The 18936-nt window shown below is 42.5% G+C and overlaps 1 protein-coding gene across 1 annotated transcript in view; it reads left to right on the forward strand.

Moving 5' to 3' along the window:
- The window catches only part of DCP1A (decapping mRNA 1A), a 43121-nt gene that overhangs the window by 18795 nt on the left and 5390 nt on the right, over window positions 1-18936 (forward strand). Inside the window, exons 5-8 of the mRNA XM_072126713.1 lie at window positions 6237-6360; window positions 9098-9202; window positions 16264-16935; window positions 18515-18730. Of these exons, the coding sequence (XP_071982814.1) occupies window positions 6237-6360; window positions 9098-9202; window positions 16264-16935; window positions 18515-18730 (1117 nt within the window). The remainder of the gene's footprint in view (window positions 1-6236; window positions 6361-9097; window positions 9203-16263; window positions 16936-18514; window positions 18731-18936) is intronic.

Consider the following 18936-nt stretch of genomic DNA (forward strand, 5'->3'; position numbering starts at 1 on the left):
TTCAGCAGCAATGAGGATAGTAATATTTCTTTATGTATTAGTAGGTTTAGTGTTCCTTTAAGGAGCTCAGCTGCCTATAATTCAGTCTAAACTTCCTGAAGGTTTCGGCACAGTGTCCCTAGAAGTCGGAGGGTTGTCACGCAGCTCCTGTACACACCACCAGATGCTCGTGCTCCCAGTAAGGAAGCTCAATTAAGTCTGATAATTGTGTTCGTCATTCCGCAATGCTTTGATCATCTGGAAGGGTAATTTCTGCTCGGTGGTACATGCTTTGGCTTGAAAGGGTCCTGCTCGCTTCTACATGATAGATGATGCACAACAGATTTCGGTCTCTTTTACGGCCCTCGCCAATTAACTTTGTCTCCCCTTCCTTATCTGAGGTGGAGAAATAAATAATCTGCTTGATGAATTATTTCTACCCAGTGATATATAATTTATACTGCGCACATGGCACGGCAGATACAAATCTGTTCCCTCCATACGCGGAGCAATCTCCAGGAACTGATTCATTACAAAAGCCACAAAATATCCAACGCTCCCCCCCCCCCCCCCCCCCCCGAGACTATTATGTGAAGTCATTTTCACATGTCATTTAGGACTTTTGATGATTACGGTTTTGTGGCTCAAGTTGAGTAGAATTAAATGCAGTACTGTAATGTGCGGTATTGGCTGCTCAAAGGATTTTTTTTTTGAGAATTCTGGAAAACACTATAGGGCAGAAAAGAAATGGAGTACTAACCCTGATTTGGCACCTGGTTCCTGTGTTGCTCTGTTCTTCGTGTGGTGGGATCCACTTTGATCAGTAAATGGTCTACTCCAAAGGGGGCGTCGCTCACGATCTTGATCATGATCAAAAATTCTGCAAACAAGCCTATGGGGCTCTGGGCTCCATAGATGTTAATGGAGCCTGGAGCCCCTCAGGCTCATTTGCATAATGTTTAAAGTCTTTTTTTTTTAAAAAAAAGTGCGCTGTATTTACAATCCTTGATCCTGGCAGCCAGGGGTGGCGTCTAAGACTGTAGGTACCAGAGCGACAGAGGAACCAGCAGTAGGGTAAGGGTACCTCTGTTTGTTTTCATAATACCTGTACACCCGTTTAACAACTTTTGGATTGCCCATAGACTATATATCCCATCAGGAAGTGTTGAAGAGTTAGGCCAGTGGGGGTTCTGTCGAGTGAGATTTTTGTATTGAAAATAATGGGCCTGGAAAAATGTTTTCTATATTTTATTTATTTAAAATTTTTATCTTTTCCCTGTGCTAGATGCTCCAGGAAGCCACTTTAAGACTGGCGCATGAAGCTCCTGTCTAAATAAATTGGGCACACAAGTGTAATTGGCCGATCTTAAAGGAAATCAACTATAAGGATCAATTATTGAAAACCAAGCACCCTTACATGTTCGTGTGCTCCCCCTCTGGTAGGATCCGCTTTTTTTAAGCCCTTGTTTTTACAAAAATTCCGCAAATTAACATATGGGGCTCTGGGCTCTATGGATGTTAATGAAGCCTGGAGCCCCATAAAAAAAAAGTGTGTGCTTGATTTACAATCCTTGATTATGGCGGTAAATGTCCTTTAAAGAGGACCTTTCGCTACCTCACATATGTAGTGATGAAAACCCCATCCATGCAGCAGATGCTGCTACACAGATTCAGGGACACTTTGAATTTTCTTTTTACTGAAGTATCAGTCCTGGTATCTGAACATTTTAATCCTCTCCAATGTCAGAGAGGAGGTGCTGGAGCTGAGGACTGGGCATGTATTATGCTAATCTGCTATAATAGTGTACAATCAGTGGCAGAGAAGCAGCAGTGTACATGCACAAAGAAAAATTGGCATAACACGCACCCCCTCCCCTACTCCAGCACCTCCCCTTGTTGAGATCCTCGTTGGTGAGGATCTCTACAGAACAGGAAGTGCGATTGTGTCTTTTTTCGAATTTTTGGCCTACAACATTTAAGAAAAAGAATTTTTTTTTAAGTTCTCAATTTTTTTTATTTTGATGACACTTTCCGTTTGTTTTTTTTGCTAATTATCTTATTTTTGCAAAAATCTGTGTCTGTTGCCTAATAAAGGTATCTGGTCCTAATGCTTTAAAAGATTTGGAAACCATGAAATCTGTAGAGGATCTGCCAGCTGCCCAGGATGCGGAGGCTGCCAGCAAAACGGAATGTCCTGAATGTATAATTCATTCTAGACTCCTTGGACTGCGACAATATTTGTGAATGGTTTCTTTAGTTATTAATATTTTTTTGTAATAGACTTGTATGATCTTTATAATGCCTCAAAGTCTATTACAAAGTCTATTCTATTTTTTTCAGACTAGATTTCAAATAAGAGGAAATTTTAGAATATTTTATACCCTACCCGAAGGGGCGGCTAGTACATGCATTATGAAGCAAACATACCTTGAGAATGCTGTAGCTACACTGATGTAGAATAATATCTTGTTTAATCTCTGAATTGAGTGGGTTTTCTTATAAAAATAAAAAAAATTATAAAATTCCTTGGGAAAGCTGGATCCACATTACACACTTTTTGGACAGCCAAGGCAGGACTAATCAACCTGAGCTGCATCACTCATACACAGCAGCTGGGGGGATGGTGCAGCAATTGATTATTATTCCTGAGAGTGATTACATCATTCTCTGGTGCGGTGCATAACTAATAGGAAGTGCTGAGAAAGGCAAGAGAAGCTTCATTATCATCATTTTATAAATGTTTTTTCAGCAACACCACTCAGCGCATGGGTTAAACAAGATATGTTTCTGCATCAGTTTCAAGGTATGTTTGCTTCATAATGCATGAAATCAAATGGTAGATTCCTTTAAGGGTAGGTTATCGTTTTTTCTATTCCTGGTTAACCCTCTCGTTACTGTGGCAGAGATACTTGAAAACACATAAGACTTGAGTTTTCTCCATATCTGACAGGTCCCAGATACTGGGTTATGAGCTGCAGGGGGGGAATCTATTTCCCCCGCCATCCTGTATAGTCTTCTATGTCTCTTAGAGTCCGTGATATGCAGTGAAGATAAATTGTATACATTTCATCTCATCACAGTGTGTTAGTATTGTATATGCCCATGTGTCAGTGAACAGCTTAACCTGTCAGGGTGCTACATTACATTTCCATAGCCGCCATAACCTTAAAAAGGCAATTAAGGATCAAATGCTAAGAGAAATACAGAAAACAAACACTTGGTGCCATCAGCTTCCTCTGAGAAGATCTATTTTTCCCTCTAACACAGGGCACTTACTCTACAGGCCAAATACCAAAAGAGTTCCCCCAACATTAAAGTATATACAATGTTACACAAGGTACCGTAATTATAGGAATTGTAGAATAACAGTCCTATCAAAATTAAAAATATCCTTTTCAGTGCTTCCGGATGTATAGATAATAGTGTATGCAGTGCCATCACACTAAGTTATCCTAAACCAGTGATGGCCAACCTATGACACGCGTGTCAGTGCTGACACACGTAGCCGTTTTCAGTGACACGCGGCCGCCGGAGAGTTAAGTTTCATCCTCGGCTCCTACACGGCCAGGTGCAGTAGCCGGGAGGCTGAGAGATTGTCCAGCACATTGTAATAAATAGATGTAGTATGGCAGTACATGGTAGGATCAATCACACAACCTAGGATTAAAGTACCCTAGAAGTTAAATAATTATTCATATGTGTTATTTAAACTATCACAAAATTATGTTTTTTTTTGTCAAGGTGACACACCACCCGAGTTATGCTCGTTTTTTTGGCTCATAAGGTTGCCCATCACTGTCCTAAACCATGCCTTCCCAGATCCCCCTTAATTAAAACATGTACAGTGTCTTTCAAATTACAATATAGTGCCTGCCATGAAATCCCGCCCCCCACCTCCCATTTCCTCCACATGGTCGGTGCCTCAGGCAGTCACTCGTCCCTCCCAGTGGTAGAAACGTCTCTATTCTAAAATGCTGAAAATATTATTGTAGCCCACATTGTACCCCATAATAAGTAATATATATAATATGGTCCAACATCCCTCACCAAAGTTTCTGGGAAGCAAACAACCTATCTGTATTATAGCAGTTGTACCGACTTCACAGTTCTGGTGTAATTTTATAGAGGAGGAATCTCCTTTAATGTTACATAAGGATTCTATTTCTTTGGTGGCACAGAGATATCAGGAGTGGGAGCTGTATTGAAATTACACTCCCAACTGTTACTTTAACCGTGGACACCCTTGTGGGGTATTAAAAGGGAGACTCGCCTCTTTAAAATTGCATCAGAACTGTGTTTCGGAACCGTTTTAGCTTTACTCTAAAATGGCTGAAAAATCATGCTAAGTATGCATTCACACAGTTGGGGCAATGTATATTGGCCGTATATATGTTCCCAATAGATGGCTTTTGGAGACCGGGCTCATTACGGTGACCACAACAAGTGTTCACCGCTCTGAGCGCTGGCTGTAAAAAAATAGTCTGCTCTAACTTCGGCCATGAGAACGGCCGTGCAGCATTATTTTCTATGGATAGGGGAACCTGTCACCCCTTCCCCTCTCCAGCGTGCCGCCTTATGCCCATCTGGCTATGGTGTGAATACACCCGAAGGCTTATTTTGATGGGTCTTCTTTTTGGAGAAACACAGTAATTGCAAACTTTACAAGCAAACATTGCTTGTAAACTTCAATGAAAGACAGGTTTGCAGCGATCCAGGGATGGAGCTGTCTGATTCTGTATCAAACAAATAATAGTTCAGTACTACTATTTGCCCAGAAAAACCCTTTTAAACGGAATCTGCACTGCAGTACCAATTATGGCCACAATCAAGTGTGAGGCACTGTGCTGTTGGGATTACAGGGGCCTTTAATTAGCTTAACATTGAGGTGACAGGAGTTGAGCCCCTTCCTACCGAGCAACCCTCTATACATAGTACCACCACGTTGCTTGGTTTTTCAGCTCCATTCAATGCATTTGAATAGGACTCTGCTGCACACAGGCCATGTAACTGATGTATGTGACCTCACTAGGGTACCTGCACCCTCAGCCCATGATAACAATCCTACTTATTCCACGTGCCTTTAATAAATAGTAATTGCATAGTAGTTTTTATTGCTTTTCTGTTTCATTTGATTACATTCTCTTATGGGGGAAAATGTTGCACAGTCCGTCTTAAGAAAAATGCGCAACCTCTGTCGTCGGTTTTGGGACCTGCAGAGATGGTGATTAGAATGAGTGACACGCTGAGGAATTGTTTGGATGGCGTCCCGTGGCGTTGCTGTGAGCGGCACAGGAGCACAGACATGACGGAGTGGCGCATGCAGAGCTTGTTTTGTTGATTAATAAGGCTTTTATTAAAGAGGATTACAGGAGGGAGATGAATACGATTTCAGTGATGTATTGTCATTGTTACGTTTTTTTGGCCTGGAAGGGTTTAGCTAGTACAGCAGGGAGCTCAGTTGGGAGGGTCACATGGGGTGAGTAACATCTATATTTAGACGGCGTTGGTGAAGATTTGGGCATAATTTGCTATTGGACAGTGGCCAAAATCTGCTTTAAAAACCTTGTATTGTTTCATTTATAAATGTTATCTTCTTCAGTATTTTCATACAATCATTTTTTAAGGCCCTTTTTTTATTTTTAGTAAGTGCCTCTCTTATTTTTATTTTTTTGCGTGATTTAGGGCTTGGAGTCTACCACTACTTCTGACTCTACAAAGCTGAAGACCATGATGAGTATTGTCCATGGAGATCTGTGTAATCATAGCTTTTGTGTGTGCAGTTGGAAGCCGCAGAACTGTGAAATATGGATTTATATTCTGGGATTGTAGCTGGCCTTGGAGCACTAAGAGTTTCCTCTTATTGCTGTGATCATTATTGCTGTGATCATTATTGCTGTGATCATTATTGCTGTGATCTCTGCATTCAAATTGCTCCCCAGTCCCTCCATCTCTGCTGTAATATCTAAGCAGAAGCTACCAGTGCGCCTATTAAGAGAGCGGAGGGGCTGTGCTCTTTTCTGTGAAGAGATCTCACATACCAGTGCACAAAGTCCAGCTACAATCTTGGAGTATGAATTAATTTTTAGTTCTCCTGCTAACATATATACAAAGGTACTGCTACACCAATCACCAGGGCCATTACTTTCTGCATCTTTGTATGGTTACATCTACCGGTAGAGTCAATTCAGTTAATTCATCTTTTGACTTCTTTACTTGTGTCTATCTTATAAGTCTCCTGGCTTGTGTTATATTTCCAGAGTGGTGCAACATGAGTCGGCAAGAGTGAAGAATCGGAAGAGCCCTATTGGTAACAATGGCTGCGGCACTGGGCCTATAGACATCCTGGAGATGCTTAGTAAGGCCAAGAATGAGTATGAAAAGGTGACTGTTGTTTTTTTATTTTGTTTTTTTTCTTGAAACTTTTAAACATAAAGTATTTTTAATGCAGATTAGATTCCAAGTAAAAGATTCCTCTGGGGTCCAGCAATGATACTTTAAAAAAAAAAAGTATAAAAATTCTCACTTTATTTATATGCAACTAAGAAATAGAATGTTAAAAATACAGCATTGGACAAATGTTTTTTGTTTTTTGCATATAAAGTGAGAATTTTAATAAATTTTTTCCAAGTATCGTTGCTGGAGCCCCAGGGGAATCTTCTACTTGAAATTTTATTTGCTGGCCCCCCCCCACAGCTGTCCGAAAAACCTTATGCCACCAGTACAAAGTAGGTGAGCCGAAATTTACTTTTTCTTTGATGGAGAGTTTCATTTAAGTCGTTCTGACGGCTGTTCATACACTTATCCTGTGGTACTTGTATTATACCACATTGTATTGTAGTGTGTGATGTCTCTATTCTCCCCTTCACCTGTGCTCTCTCCCGGGTCTCATCGGACACATCCCCTCGCTCTCACGTCTTGTAATTAAGCCTCGGGACCGTAATGGCAACTGCTTATTTAGCCGCAGCGTTCCAGATGGATCATAAAATAATCCCGATGAGCCGCCCACACAAGATTGGCCCCGATGACAGCCTGGCATGTCCACAAAGGCACCGAGAGATTTATTAAGGGCCTGAGTGACTTAATCTAGACTTCTAAGTAGAGTTTAATCCTACAAGTGCCTGCTGAATAGCGGCTGGATGAGAGCAGGTTGTGATTTTGAGGTCTGGATAACAGTATATACAGCAAGTGATAAGTGTCTGAGCGCTGCCATCCTAAAGTGTCTCCTCTGTTCCTGTCCAGATGCTTATTACTGAAACATCTCTTCTTAAACTTTATATTCGGATGCTTCAGACTTTCTCCAATATGAATAGCAGATATGATTGTTTGTATCCATTACTTACTAATGTTTTGTATTATAAAAAGTTGTTTTTTTTTTCTCCATGTTATAACCGTAACACCACATTTAAAGGATGATAGAATAGGGCAGTGATGGCAAACCTTTTAGAGACCGAGTGCCCAAACTACAACAAAGACCCGCTTATTTATCGCAAGGTGCCAACACAGAAATTTAATTTGTGATTTATGCTCCCTTCTCTGTCACAGTTTTCATTGATACCAACACCCTGAGGACACCAATAAAGCAGAAAATAGTTCCAGGTACAGCTGTCACTTTAAAATAGCTCTGTGCACAGCAAGTCCTGGGTTGTCTGGGACTGCAGGAAGATGCCTGGAGTCATCTCTGGTGATGGCCGAGTGCCCACAGAAAGGGCTCCGAGTGCCACCTCTGGCACCAGTGCCATAGGTTAGCCATCACTGGAATAGGGCATAACTAGCTGATCGATAGGGGTTTGAATACTCGGACCCCCTTCGCTGCTGGGTGCAGCGCTGGATGAGCATGTTCCCTGCTGCTCCATTCGTTTGTATGGGAATGGCAGAAATAACTGAACATAGTGCTCCCCTATCTCTGACCACTGCCATAGACAGTGAAAGGAGCCGCCCGTTAGCGAGAACAGGACCCCCATTCCCCGGATTGCTGGGGATGAAGCAGTCGACTAACCCTCACTGATCAGCTAGTTATCCCCTACCCTGCAGCCTCTCTATGTCCCTTTACATCGAAGGCCACGATCTGCAGCAGTAATGTCATGTGACCGCAGCACAGTAGTCTATTCAGTGCCATTGGCTCCATTGGGCTTTCACGATAACAGCCAGATCCATCACTGTGATATCATCAGTCCCCTGCCACAGCAGCTCATTCTGAGTGGGAGAGAGGTATACAGGGAGGAAAATTCAATTCCCCCGCCCCACATAAAAATATAAAACGTTTTTAATAAGTTACAATTCCATAGTATGGTTTTGGAAGGTTAGAGCAATCATTCATAGTCTGTGGAGAGGGAGGGATGCCGGGGAGGGTGGTGCTGTCATCCATAGTCTGACCCCAGGTGTGGAGGGGCGGTGTTATCCATAGTCTGACCCCAGGTGTGGAGGGGCGGTGTTATCCATAGTCTGACCCCAGGTGTGGAGGGGCGGTGTTATCCATAGTCTGGTCAGGGGAGGGGTTCCCTCATTCATAGTCTGTTCTGGGATGGGGGGCGCTCGCATATGCAGCTTTAGCTATATTCTTGTATATGGTGTTGTCTGAGGGGTTGATGGCGGATGTCAGTCTGATTTGGGGGTTGGCAGGTTGCGTACAGTCTGGTCTGTGGAGGTCGGCAGCGTTGATCATGGAATGATTTGTATTTTCTGTGGAGGTGTAAAAAGGTTCAATACTGATGCAAGATTACTATAATTGCCTCAATGTGTTATTAAAGCACAAAAAACACTGTTTAGAATGATTTTCTAGTATAAATAGACGTCTATTCACATGATAAAGGCCTAGGAGTCATTTATTTGTATGCATAACCATTTCATACTCCTCCCTGGTGACAAAACTCCATAAAATTGGTAAGAGGAGTATTTTTACTCTTCTGAATAAATGTTAGTGTGAACTCTGCGTGGGGTAACCCTTAATACTGACATTTACCTATAGGAAACCACTAGTTTCTCAGTTTGTTTATTATACTATATCGGTTGTATGTTTGTTTTATGAAGATGCTGATTTGTTACCATATAACCCGTCCTACCACCCTGCCAGGCCACAGTCTTACTATAATATGTCTCTACCTCTTTTCTGTTTTATTAGGGCCAAGGAAATGATTCCAGCTCAAGTGTAACGAAAAACGTTCCCCTCGTGAAGTCAGAAAGTTTGGAGACCCCTGAACATGTCTCCTCTGCTCCCCTAGATAAGGTGTGCTCATTACTTCTGATACATTGGTCTGTATAGAACAATAAGAAAGCACAACTTCCCTCAGTCACACAGGTTTATTATTTGATCTTCAGTATTTCCATATGTGTGAATGAAATCCCAAAGGTAAGTAAAGGATCATATGTGGGTTGGTATAGTGGATGTTCAGACATTTGTCTAAGGTGATCGGGGTACGTGCAAACTAAGTAAACCAGACACTGCACGACCACTGCAGTTTGAAAGAGCCCTAAGTCCCAGTAAGCGGCTGCTTTTCAGATTAGGTAGACAGGTTCTCAAAGGGCTTTTCCCAAAACTTAGATTGGTTTCACAAATCTGCGTTTGGTACAAAGAACATATATTTGTCAGAGGTTTTCACACAGAGACTTGGATTTTCAGCATCATATCCTAACGTCATGCTCCCCTGCAGGGGAGCAGGAGCTGGGAGTCCGGGTCCTGCAATGCTTTCGGATCAGGAAATACAGCCCATATGTGATCTGTATTTCACAGATCTCACGCTGCCATGTTAAAACTGGTCTTGGGTGATAGGTTTATTCCTATTAGTGTCTGCTGGGTGCAGGTCTGACTACTGGGACACCCAACGTGTGAAATCAACGGATTTCCCAAACAAGGATGAATTCTCCAGCAAATGGGCCAGATGTGGGAAATAATAGAAAATATTACATAGTAAGAGAGATTTTTGATGGAGCTGAAACACTCTTATATTGTCTGTGGTTAAAACCCAAACTCTGATATCATCTGCAGTTATTACAACATTCTGATATATCTAAAGGGTTAATCAGGCTGTGCCTGCCTAGATAGGATTGTTTCCCTGCTGGGGTATTTTTTGTAAGGTGAGCTCTGTAATGTTCCCTTTTTGATGTTTTACCTTTTAATAATTCATCAAAGTACATTTGTTCCTAAAGGTGAGAGCGAGATTCTGCTTCTATACAGGAGCGACAAAGATGGAAGATAAAATGATTTGTACTGTACAAGAGACTTGACACGGGGGGGGGGGGGGTTCTGGGAGGATTGACCTTCATTGTAGGCAATAAGTGCATTGCCTGGTGTCTACAATTTTCACACTGTAGCCTATTAGAGTTATCGGTGAAATGCAAAATTGGTTTTCTGTCTATTACCACCTATTCCCCTGGAATGTCACTTTTAGCTTGTGACAGGTTCCAATACCCTTTGCTATGCTTATTTTAAAAATTGAACAATTGTGAACATTCTCAATCATTTCAGGCGTATCCGTACTTTATAAAACTTAAATTCACATTACCTGGTCTCCTCTCCTCCACACTCATCCAGCTCCCTCCCCATGTCCTGTCAGGTGCAGTCGGCAGGCAGAGGTGGGAGGGGGATGGTGTGCTGGAAAGAGGGAATGCATTAGGAGACACAGACGCACACTGGCTGCAGCTGTCCCCCAGGATAGGGGTGTAACTAGGAGAGGCTGGAGACAATAGCAGATTTATCCATGTGGTCCCCCTTCCCCTTAAAAAATAAAAATAAAAACATATTTGCAGACACACATTTATACACTTGTATATACACATATTTATGCACTTGTATATACTTATATGCAGGGGTGTACCAAGCCTGTCTGCTGCCTGAGGCGAGCCATAGAGAGACGCCCCCCCCTCATATATGTAATATTTCAGGGAGTGTCAGGACCAGATCCATCATATTGGTTTGGTGTGAAAATAAAGCAATGCAAAAATGCATACAGAGTACCGCCCTGTAGTATTTAATGCATACAGCATGCCGCCATGTAGTATAAAATGCATACAGCATACCACCATGTAGTATAAAATGCATACAGCATACCACCATGTAGTATAAAATGCATACAGCATATCGCCATGTAGTGTTAAATGCATAGAGCATACCACCATGTAGTATAAAATGCATACAGCATACCGCCATGTAGTATAAAATGCATACAGCATACCGCCATGTAGTATTAAATGCATAGAGCATACCACCATGTAGTATAAAATGCATACAGAATATTGCCATGTGGTATAAAATACATACAGCGTCCCCCCATGTAGTATAAAATGCATACAGCATTCCCCCCCATGTAGTATAAAATACATACATCATATTGCTATGTAGTGTAAAATGCATACAGCGTATACAGCATGTAGTAAAAAAATACATACAGAATATTGCCATGTAGTGTAAAATACATACAGTGTACCACCATGTAGTATAAAATGTATACAGCATATCGCCATGTGGTATAAAATGTATACAGCATATCGCCATGTACTATATAATGCATACAGCATATCGCCATGTAGTATAAAATGAATACAGAATATCGCCATGTGGTATATAATGCATACAGAATATCGCCATGTACTATATAATGCATACAGCATATCGCCATGTAGTATAAAATGTATACAGCATATCGCCATGTAGTATAACATGCATACAGAATATCGCCATGTAGTATAAAATGAATACAGAATATTGCCATGTGGTATAAAATGCATACAGCATATCGCCATGTAGTATAACATGCATACAGAATATCGCCATGTACTATATAATGCATACAGCATATCGCCATGTGGTATATAATGCATACAGCATATCGCCATGTAGTATATAATGTATACAGCATATCGCCATGTAGTATAACATGCATACAGCATATCGCCATGTAGTATATAATGCATACAGAATATCGCCATGTACTATATAATGCATACAGCATATCGCCATGTAGTATATAATGCATACAGCATATCGCCATGTACTATATAATGTATACAGCATATCGCCATGTAGTATAACATGCATACAGAATATCGCCATGTACTATATAATGCATACAGCATATCGCCATGTAATATATAATGCATACAGCATATCGCCATGTAGTATAAAATGCATACAGTGTATCACCATGTAGTATGCTGTATGCATTTTATACTACATGGTGATACACTGTATGCATTTTATACTACATGGCGATATGCTGTATGCATTATATATTACATGGCGATATGCTGTATGCATTATATAGTACATGGCGATATTCTGTATGCATTATATACTACATGGCGATATGCTGTATGCATTATATACTACATGGCGATATGCTGTATGCATTTTATATCGCCATGTAGTATATAATGCATACAGTATATCGCCATGTAGTATATAATGCATACAGCATATCGCCATGTAGTATATAATGCATACAGCATATCGCCATGTAGTATATAATGCATACAGCATATCGCCATGTAGTATATAATGCATACAGCATATCGCCATGTAGTATATAATGCATACAGCATATCGCCATGTACTATATAATGCATACAGCATATCGCCATGTACTATATAATGCATACAGCATATCGCCGTGTAGTATAAAATGCATGTAGTGTATCGCCATGTAGAATAAACCGCATACAACGTGCCACCATGTAGTATAAAATGCATATGGAATACATATATACACATATAAACACGTACATATACACATACACATCACATACATATACAAATCACATACATATACACATTACATACACAAATCACATACATATACACATTACATACACAAATCACATACATGTACACATATACACACATACATGTACACAAACATATACATATATACATTACGTACACACATGATATACATATACACATACATATACACACATACATAGATACATCACATACATATACATATATATATATATATATATATATATATACATACATTACATACATATAAACAGATAAACTTACTTTATTTTCTTTTATTTTCCAGGAAGGTTCTCCAGCGGGGGGGGGGGGGGGGGGGACCGAGCGGAGGAGGGGGGGGGGAAGCGGAGCAGAGTGGAGGAGAGGGGGATGACTGAGCGGAGGAGGGGGGGAGGACGGAGCGGAGCATAGCGGAGGAAGCGGAGATGAAAGGGACAGAAGGAGCGGAGTGGAGGAGAAGGGGGGGCCGAGCGGAGGAGGGGGGGAGCGGAGCGGAGGAGGCCGGGAGCGGAGCAGAGTGGAGGAGAGGGGGAGGACTGAGCGGAGGAGGCCGGGAGCGGAGCAGAGTGGAGGAGAGGGGGAGGACTGAGCGGAGGAGGCCGGGAGCGGAGCAGAGTGGAGGAGAGGGGGAGGACTGAGCGGAGGAGGCCGGGAGCGGAGCAGAGTGGAGGAGAAGGGGGGGCCGAACGGAGGAGGCCGGGAGCGGAGCAGAGTGGAGGAGAAGGGGGGGGCCGAGCGGAGGAGGCCGGGAGCGGAGCAGAGTGGAGGAGAGGGGGAGGACTGAGCGGAGGAGGGGGGGGGAGGACGGAGCGGAGCATAGCGGAGGAAGCGGAGATGAAAGGGACAGAAAGAGCGGAGCGGAGGAGAGGGGGGGCGGAGCAGAGGAGGGGGAGAGCGGATATGAACGGGACAGAGGGAGCGGAACGGAGCAGAGTGGAGGAGAGGGGGGGAGCGGAGCGGAACAGAGCAGAGGAGGGGGAAAGCAGAGAGGGGGGGGGGTGTCAGCCTGGGATGGTGGTCAGGTGGACGGCAGGACAGGCCGGCGGGCGGCAGCAAGGTCCGGTTGGCGGCAGCACGGGTGGGGGTTCCAGCGGCAGCATAGGACGGCCGGGCGCACAATGCCGCCCCTCGTCCAGCAGGTGGCGCGCCGCCTGAGGCGAGATTCTCAACTCGCCTCATGGCAGGTGCGCCCCTGCTTATATGCACACATTTATACACTCGTATATACAGTAATGACCAAAAGTTTGGACACGGCTTCTCAGTCAAAAAGTTTTCTTTGCCTTTCTTTAGAAGGCTCATGAAAAGAGCGAGAGCCAGAAACATTTGCCAAGCAAATGGGTGTATCTAAGGAGGTAGCCGAAAGTAATGTCTGTATATTGATACCAAAGTTTGGCAGCTCTGCTAACTTGGTATAATATCACTGCTATATTTTGTATGTTGGAGATTGATTGTTTCTGGGAGTATTTCTGGGAGTGAAGGCTGAGTTTTTAAATAGGAAGCACAACAACACAAAAATACCTTTTGTATTTGGAGAAAGGATGGATAAATATATAATATACAGTACACACACATTTATACACTTGGATACACTCATATGCACAATACCCACATTTATACACTTGTATACACTCATACACTTAAATACCCACATTTATACACTTGTATACACTCATACACTTATATACCCACATTTATATACTTGTATACAGTTATATACTTGTATACAGTTTACAGTTATGTACTCGTATATACTTTTATACGCTGTAGAAACTGTATGGATTAAACTGTGGGACTGTATTTACGCACAGTGGGGCTTATTTACTAAGGGTTGCGGTTTGCACTTTCTTCTGACAGTTCATGGTTTTCGGGATTTGCGCAGCTTTGACAGGCATTTAACTGGAGTTTGCGCTGGGATTGTGTCGCACGCGACTGGATTGTGGCGCGGCTGCGCTGGCTTCCATGCGAAGTTCGGGGGTGCGCCATCGGACGATCCGACTCTTTTGCACTGAGCGCGGGATCTAAATTTGTGTCGCAAGACAATGCACTTACATGCACCAGGAAGAAGAAGGTGAACTCTGTTGGACCTGAGCGGGGAAGTGACACATGCAGGATCTCGGGCGCACGATCTTAGCGAATCGCGCCAGAGTGCATTATCATCGGACAATGCACTTTGGGTGAACTCCGTCGGACAGGTAAGTAAATGTGCCCTAATACGTGCACATCCATACGTTTATACACATACAGTATTTACACATCATATTCACACATACTGTATAGTAAATGCACGTTGTATACATTCACAAACATGCAGTATATACAAACGCACCCTATCCGCTTTAAGCATCCAAGTTATTGTAGCTCATCTCCTAATTATGTGAACAGGATTTGAGCTGTAGTAATGCAGATCAGCCACTACACAGAGAACGGAGCTGTCTCGTTCCAGCTGTTAGGTTCTAGAAATCAGCGCTATACTATTATATATAATCATATTGTGCAGCAATGATCCTTATTTTGCAGGAAGCGCCAGCATTCAGCAGACAGTGGCCCACACTTCACGTTGCGTATCTCTCCTTGTTATCTAATTGCGTGTAGCCTTGCCATATGCCCAGAATATTTTCATTACTTTGCTTATTATACAGTTCACTGGAAACTGAAGCTGAGACCATCTGTATGGATTAGCTAAGCAAACGCTCTTGTTTCACTGATTCAGGTCTCCTGCTCTTTCGTCCAGAGAAAGGAACGTTTTATCTATGGATTGTGTATGTGGAGGTTATAGACACAGGGATCTATCAGGAGGGGGGTGCAGCACATGGACTCATTCATTTAGGTCAGTGATGGTGAACCTTTTAGTGGCCGAGTGCCCAAACTACAACAAAGACCCACTTATTTATCGCAAAGTGCCAGCACAGAAATGTAATTTGTGATTTATGCTCCCTTCTCTGTCACAGTTTTCATTGATACCAGCACCTGAGGACACCAATAAAGCAGAAAATAGTCCCAGGTAGCGCTGTCACTTTAAAATAGCTCTGTGCACAGCAAGTCCTGGGCTGTCTAGGACTGCAGGAATATACCTGGAGTCATCTCTGGTGAGGGCCTGAGTGCCCACAGAAAGGGCTCTGAGTGCCAGTGCCATAGGTTAGCCATCACTGATTTAGGTGCTTTGGGCTGACAGTCATCTAAGCAAAACCTGGTACTATACTGCCATCTAGTGGGTATTCTGAACTACAGCATCTTGTATTTGATCACTTTCCATGAGTCACCACTTCCAAGAGTGGCTTTGATCTTCATATTTGAGATTTGACCTTGATATTTGACCTTGATCTTCATATTTGAGAATACAGTCATAAGGTCCTGGCAGGGCAATTGCTCATGGACAGTTAGAGATGACATGACCCGCCATTTTATGATTAGGAATGTCATTACAAAAAACATGAGGTAAAGTGGCCAACCCCTTTAAAGTTTTACTCAACAGTGTATGTGACTTGTAATATGCCAGAACTAACCCGGTTTTAATATTTTCCCCATTTTTTTTAATTTTTTTTTATTTTCAGTCTTTTCAAACTGTTCAAAAACACCTGACGGTGGAAGAACTTTTTGGAACTTCCCTGCCAAAAGAAGCACAACCCACCACCTACCCTCCGGAAATCAAGGACCCTTTCCTGCCGGATGTAGGAGAACATAATGTCTACTTTCCGAAACCTCTGCAGCCGGTGATTGTGAAGGCAGAACCCCGGAGTTTTAACTGCAGCGCCAGTGACTTCAGTCACCCAGGATGCCTGGCACCTGCACTCATCCCTCCAGCGCCAGTGACCCAGATGGATTCCCAGAAATTTCCCACATTTCCTGGTCGTTTAAGCCCCATTCTTGGTTCATCATCCGAAATCTTGAGCACCTCTGCCCCACATAACTCCAGCCTAGTACACACCAGACAAATGTCTCCTCTTATGAATCAGTCTGTTTCAGAGGTTGGCAGTGCCCCCCAGACTCAACCTTTTATACCACCGATGGCCCCAATCCGAAGCAGCAGTTTTTCCAGCGCTTCCCACCCAAGTTTGGACCTTCTGCAGAAGCTAAATCTTAATCCCCCGGTCAGCAACTTACAGTCTCAGACCATGAACAAAACCACAATTGCACCAAAATTCTCCTGTAAAACCAACCAGCTGGCTACACCTGAGAGCTTTAAAGACGGTTCTATGAAAAACCTGTCATCAGGACCCCTGCAGGTACAGTATGGGACACGGCTACATTTGGGTAGCCCATGAAAGATTGGATGAGCGGGCCATATCTAACACCACCTATCTGGTTGTAGAGAACTGGTTAGCATATTAAGCACTAAAACTACACTAAACAATGCTAATTGTGGGGGTTGTACTTGGCTGAAGAAATCTGACTCTTGTCCCAGTGGTCGGACCCTCACCCATCGGATCTCTTATCTGGTGATAGGAGAGATCAGTAATACTTGGTACACTTCCTTTTTAACCAATGCTCCACTTTTGGAAAGCTTTCACTATGATGATTGTTTTGCCAATAGATCCTTTTTTTTCTTCTTCTTTTGTTACTTATGTCTCAATAATATCATAAGGGCGGCCATATTGTATGAAAAACATTCAAGCTCGATTTTATTTCCCTATATGATGAAGTAGAATATCTAGATTTCCATGTGATGTAGCCAACGCTCTTCTCCTTGTCCACACATTATATATTACATATTAGACCTACTTTTACAAGCAGAATCCTGCTGTCCTGGCAGTGCCATGCTATATACTGTGCAACCCTCATATTCCTGGGTTTTCTGCATGACTCGGCTCCAATCTATTACATATATACAGACTTTTTTATTTTCTTACTTATTTGTTTTTCTTTAGAAGGCTCATGAAAAGAGCGAGAGACAGAAACATTTGCCAAGCAATTGGGTGTATCTAAGGAGGTAGCCGAAAGTAATGTCTGTACATTGAGCGATGGCAGCTCTGCCAACTTGGTAAAATATCGCTGTCATAAATTGCATGTTGGCAAAGGAGATTGATTGATTGTTTCTGGGAGTATTTCTGGGAGTGAAGGCTGAGCGTCTAATTAGGACGCACAACAACACAAAAATATCTTCTGTATGTAGAGAAACAATGGATAAGTATATAATAAAAATATCTATCTATATCCATCAGACATTTAGATGCTTCTGTATTAAGATCTCCTTAATATATGAATTCTTTACACTGTGTATTATTATATGGTTTCATACAGCATCACAAATACATGGTTGACCTCATTACTTAAAGGTAACCTACCATTTTGATGCATTATGAAGCAAACATACCTTGAGAATGCTGTCGCTACACTGATGCAGGATCATATCTTGGTTAATACCTGAGTTGAGTGGTTTTGCTGAAAATAGCTGGGTCAGAACATGACTAATCAACCTGAGCTGGATCACTCATACACAGCAGCTGGGGGATGGTGCAGCAATTGATTATTCTGTCTTCAGGCACAACCCAGGGATTACATCATTCTGTAAAGCAGTGAATAACTAATGTGCCAGGAGAAGCGCCTGGGCAGCCACAGTAGTGACGCAGCTTTATTATCATTATTTTATAATTGTTTTATCTGCAAAACCACTCAGCACAGGGATTAACCAAGATATGATTCTGCATCAGTGTAGCTACAGCATTATCAAGGTATTTTTGCTTCAAATAAAATGGTAGGTTTCTTTAAAACCATCACTACAAATCTGGCCAAGAATTATCATTCTGGAATGTTTTCTGGGGTTTTTGAGGAAAGAAACAATTAACTCAATCTTTGTTATTTTAGGCCTCTCAGTTTGGAGCACCCACAACCACAGACGTCTCCTCCGTCCTCTGGTCGCCCAGTGTATTCCAGCAGTCGGCAGTAAAGCAAACCCTCCAGGAGGAGCGAGCTGCAACGCCACCTCTCATACCCTGCATGGTAGATCGGAGCAGATCCTGTTGTACAGGGTTAGCCCTCAGCCGCCCTCAGCTTCAGGAGACCCTAGTACATCTTATAAAGGTAAGACTATAGCCAAACATATCTCTGATGACAGGTTCCCTTTAAGGATACAGCAAGAGTTTACACAACTACAGCTGTAACCCATAGCAGAGGGGAGTGGTATGATGTAGAGAGCTAAGAGCAATGTGAGAAGACATTTTCAATGCTCTTGGGAGAAGCTATAGTCTAGTAACCTGAAGTTCAGAGGTACTACAGGGGTACTACAA

The sequence above is a fragment of the Engystomops pustulosus genome, chromosome 10 (assembly GCF_040894005.1).
Source record: "Engystomops pustulosus chromosome 10, aEngPut4.maternal, whole genome shotgun sequence".
NCBI classification, from domain to species: Eukaryota; Metazoa; Chordata; class Amphibia; order Anura; family Leptodactylidae; genus Engystomops; species Engystomops pustulosus.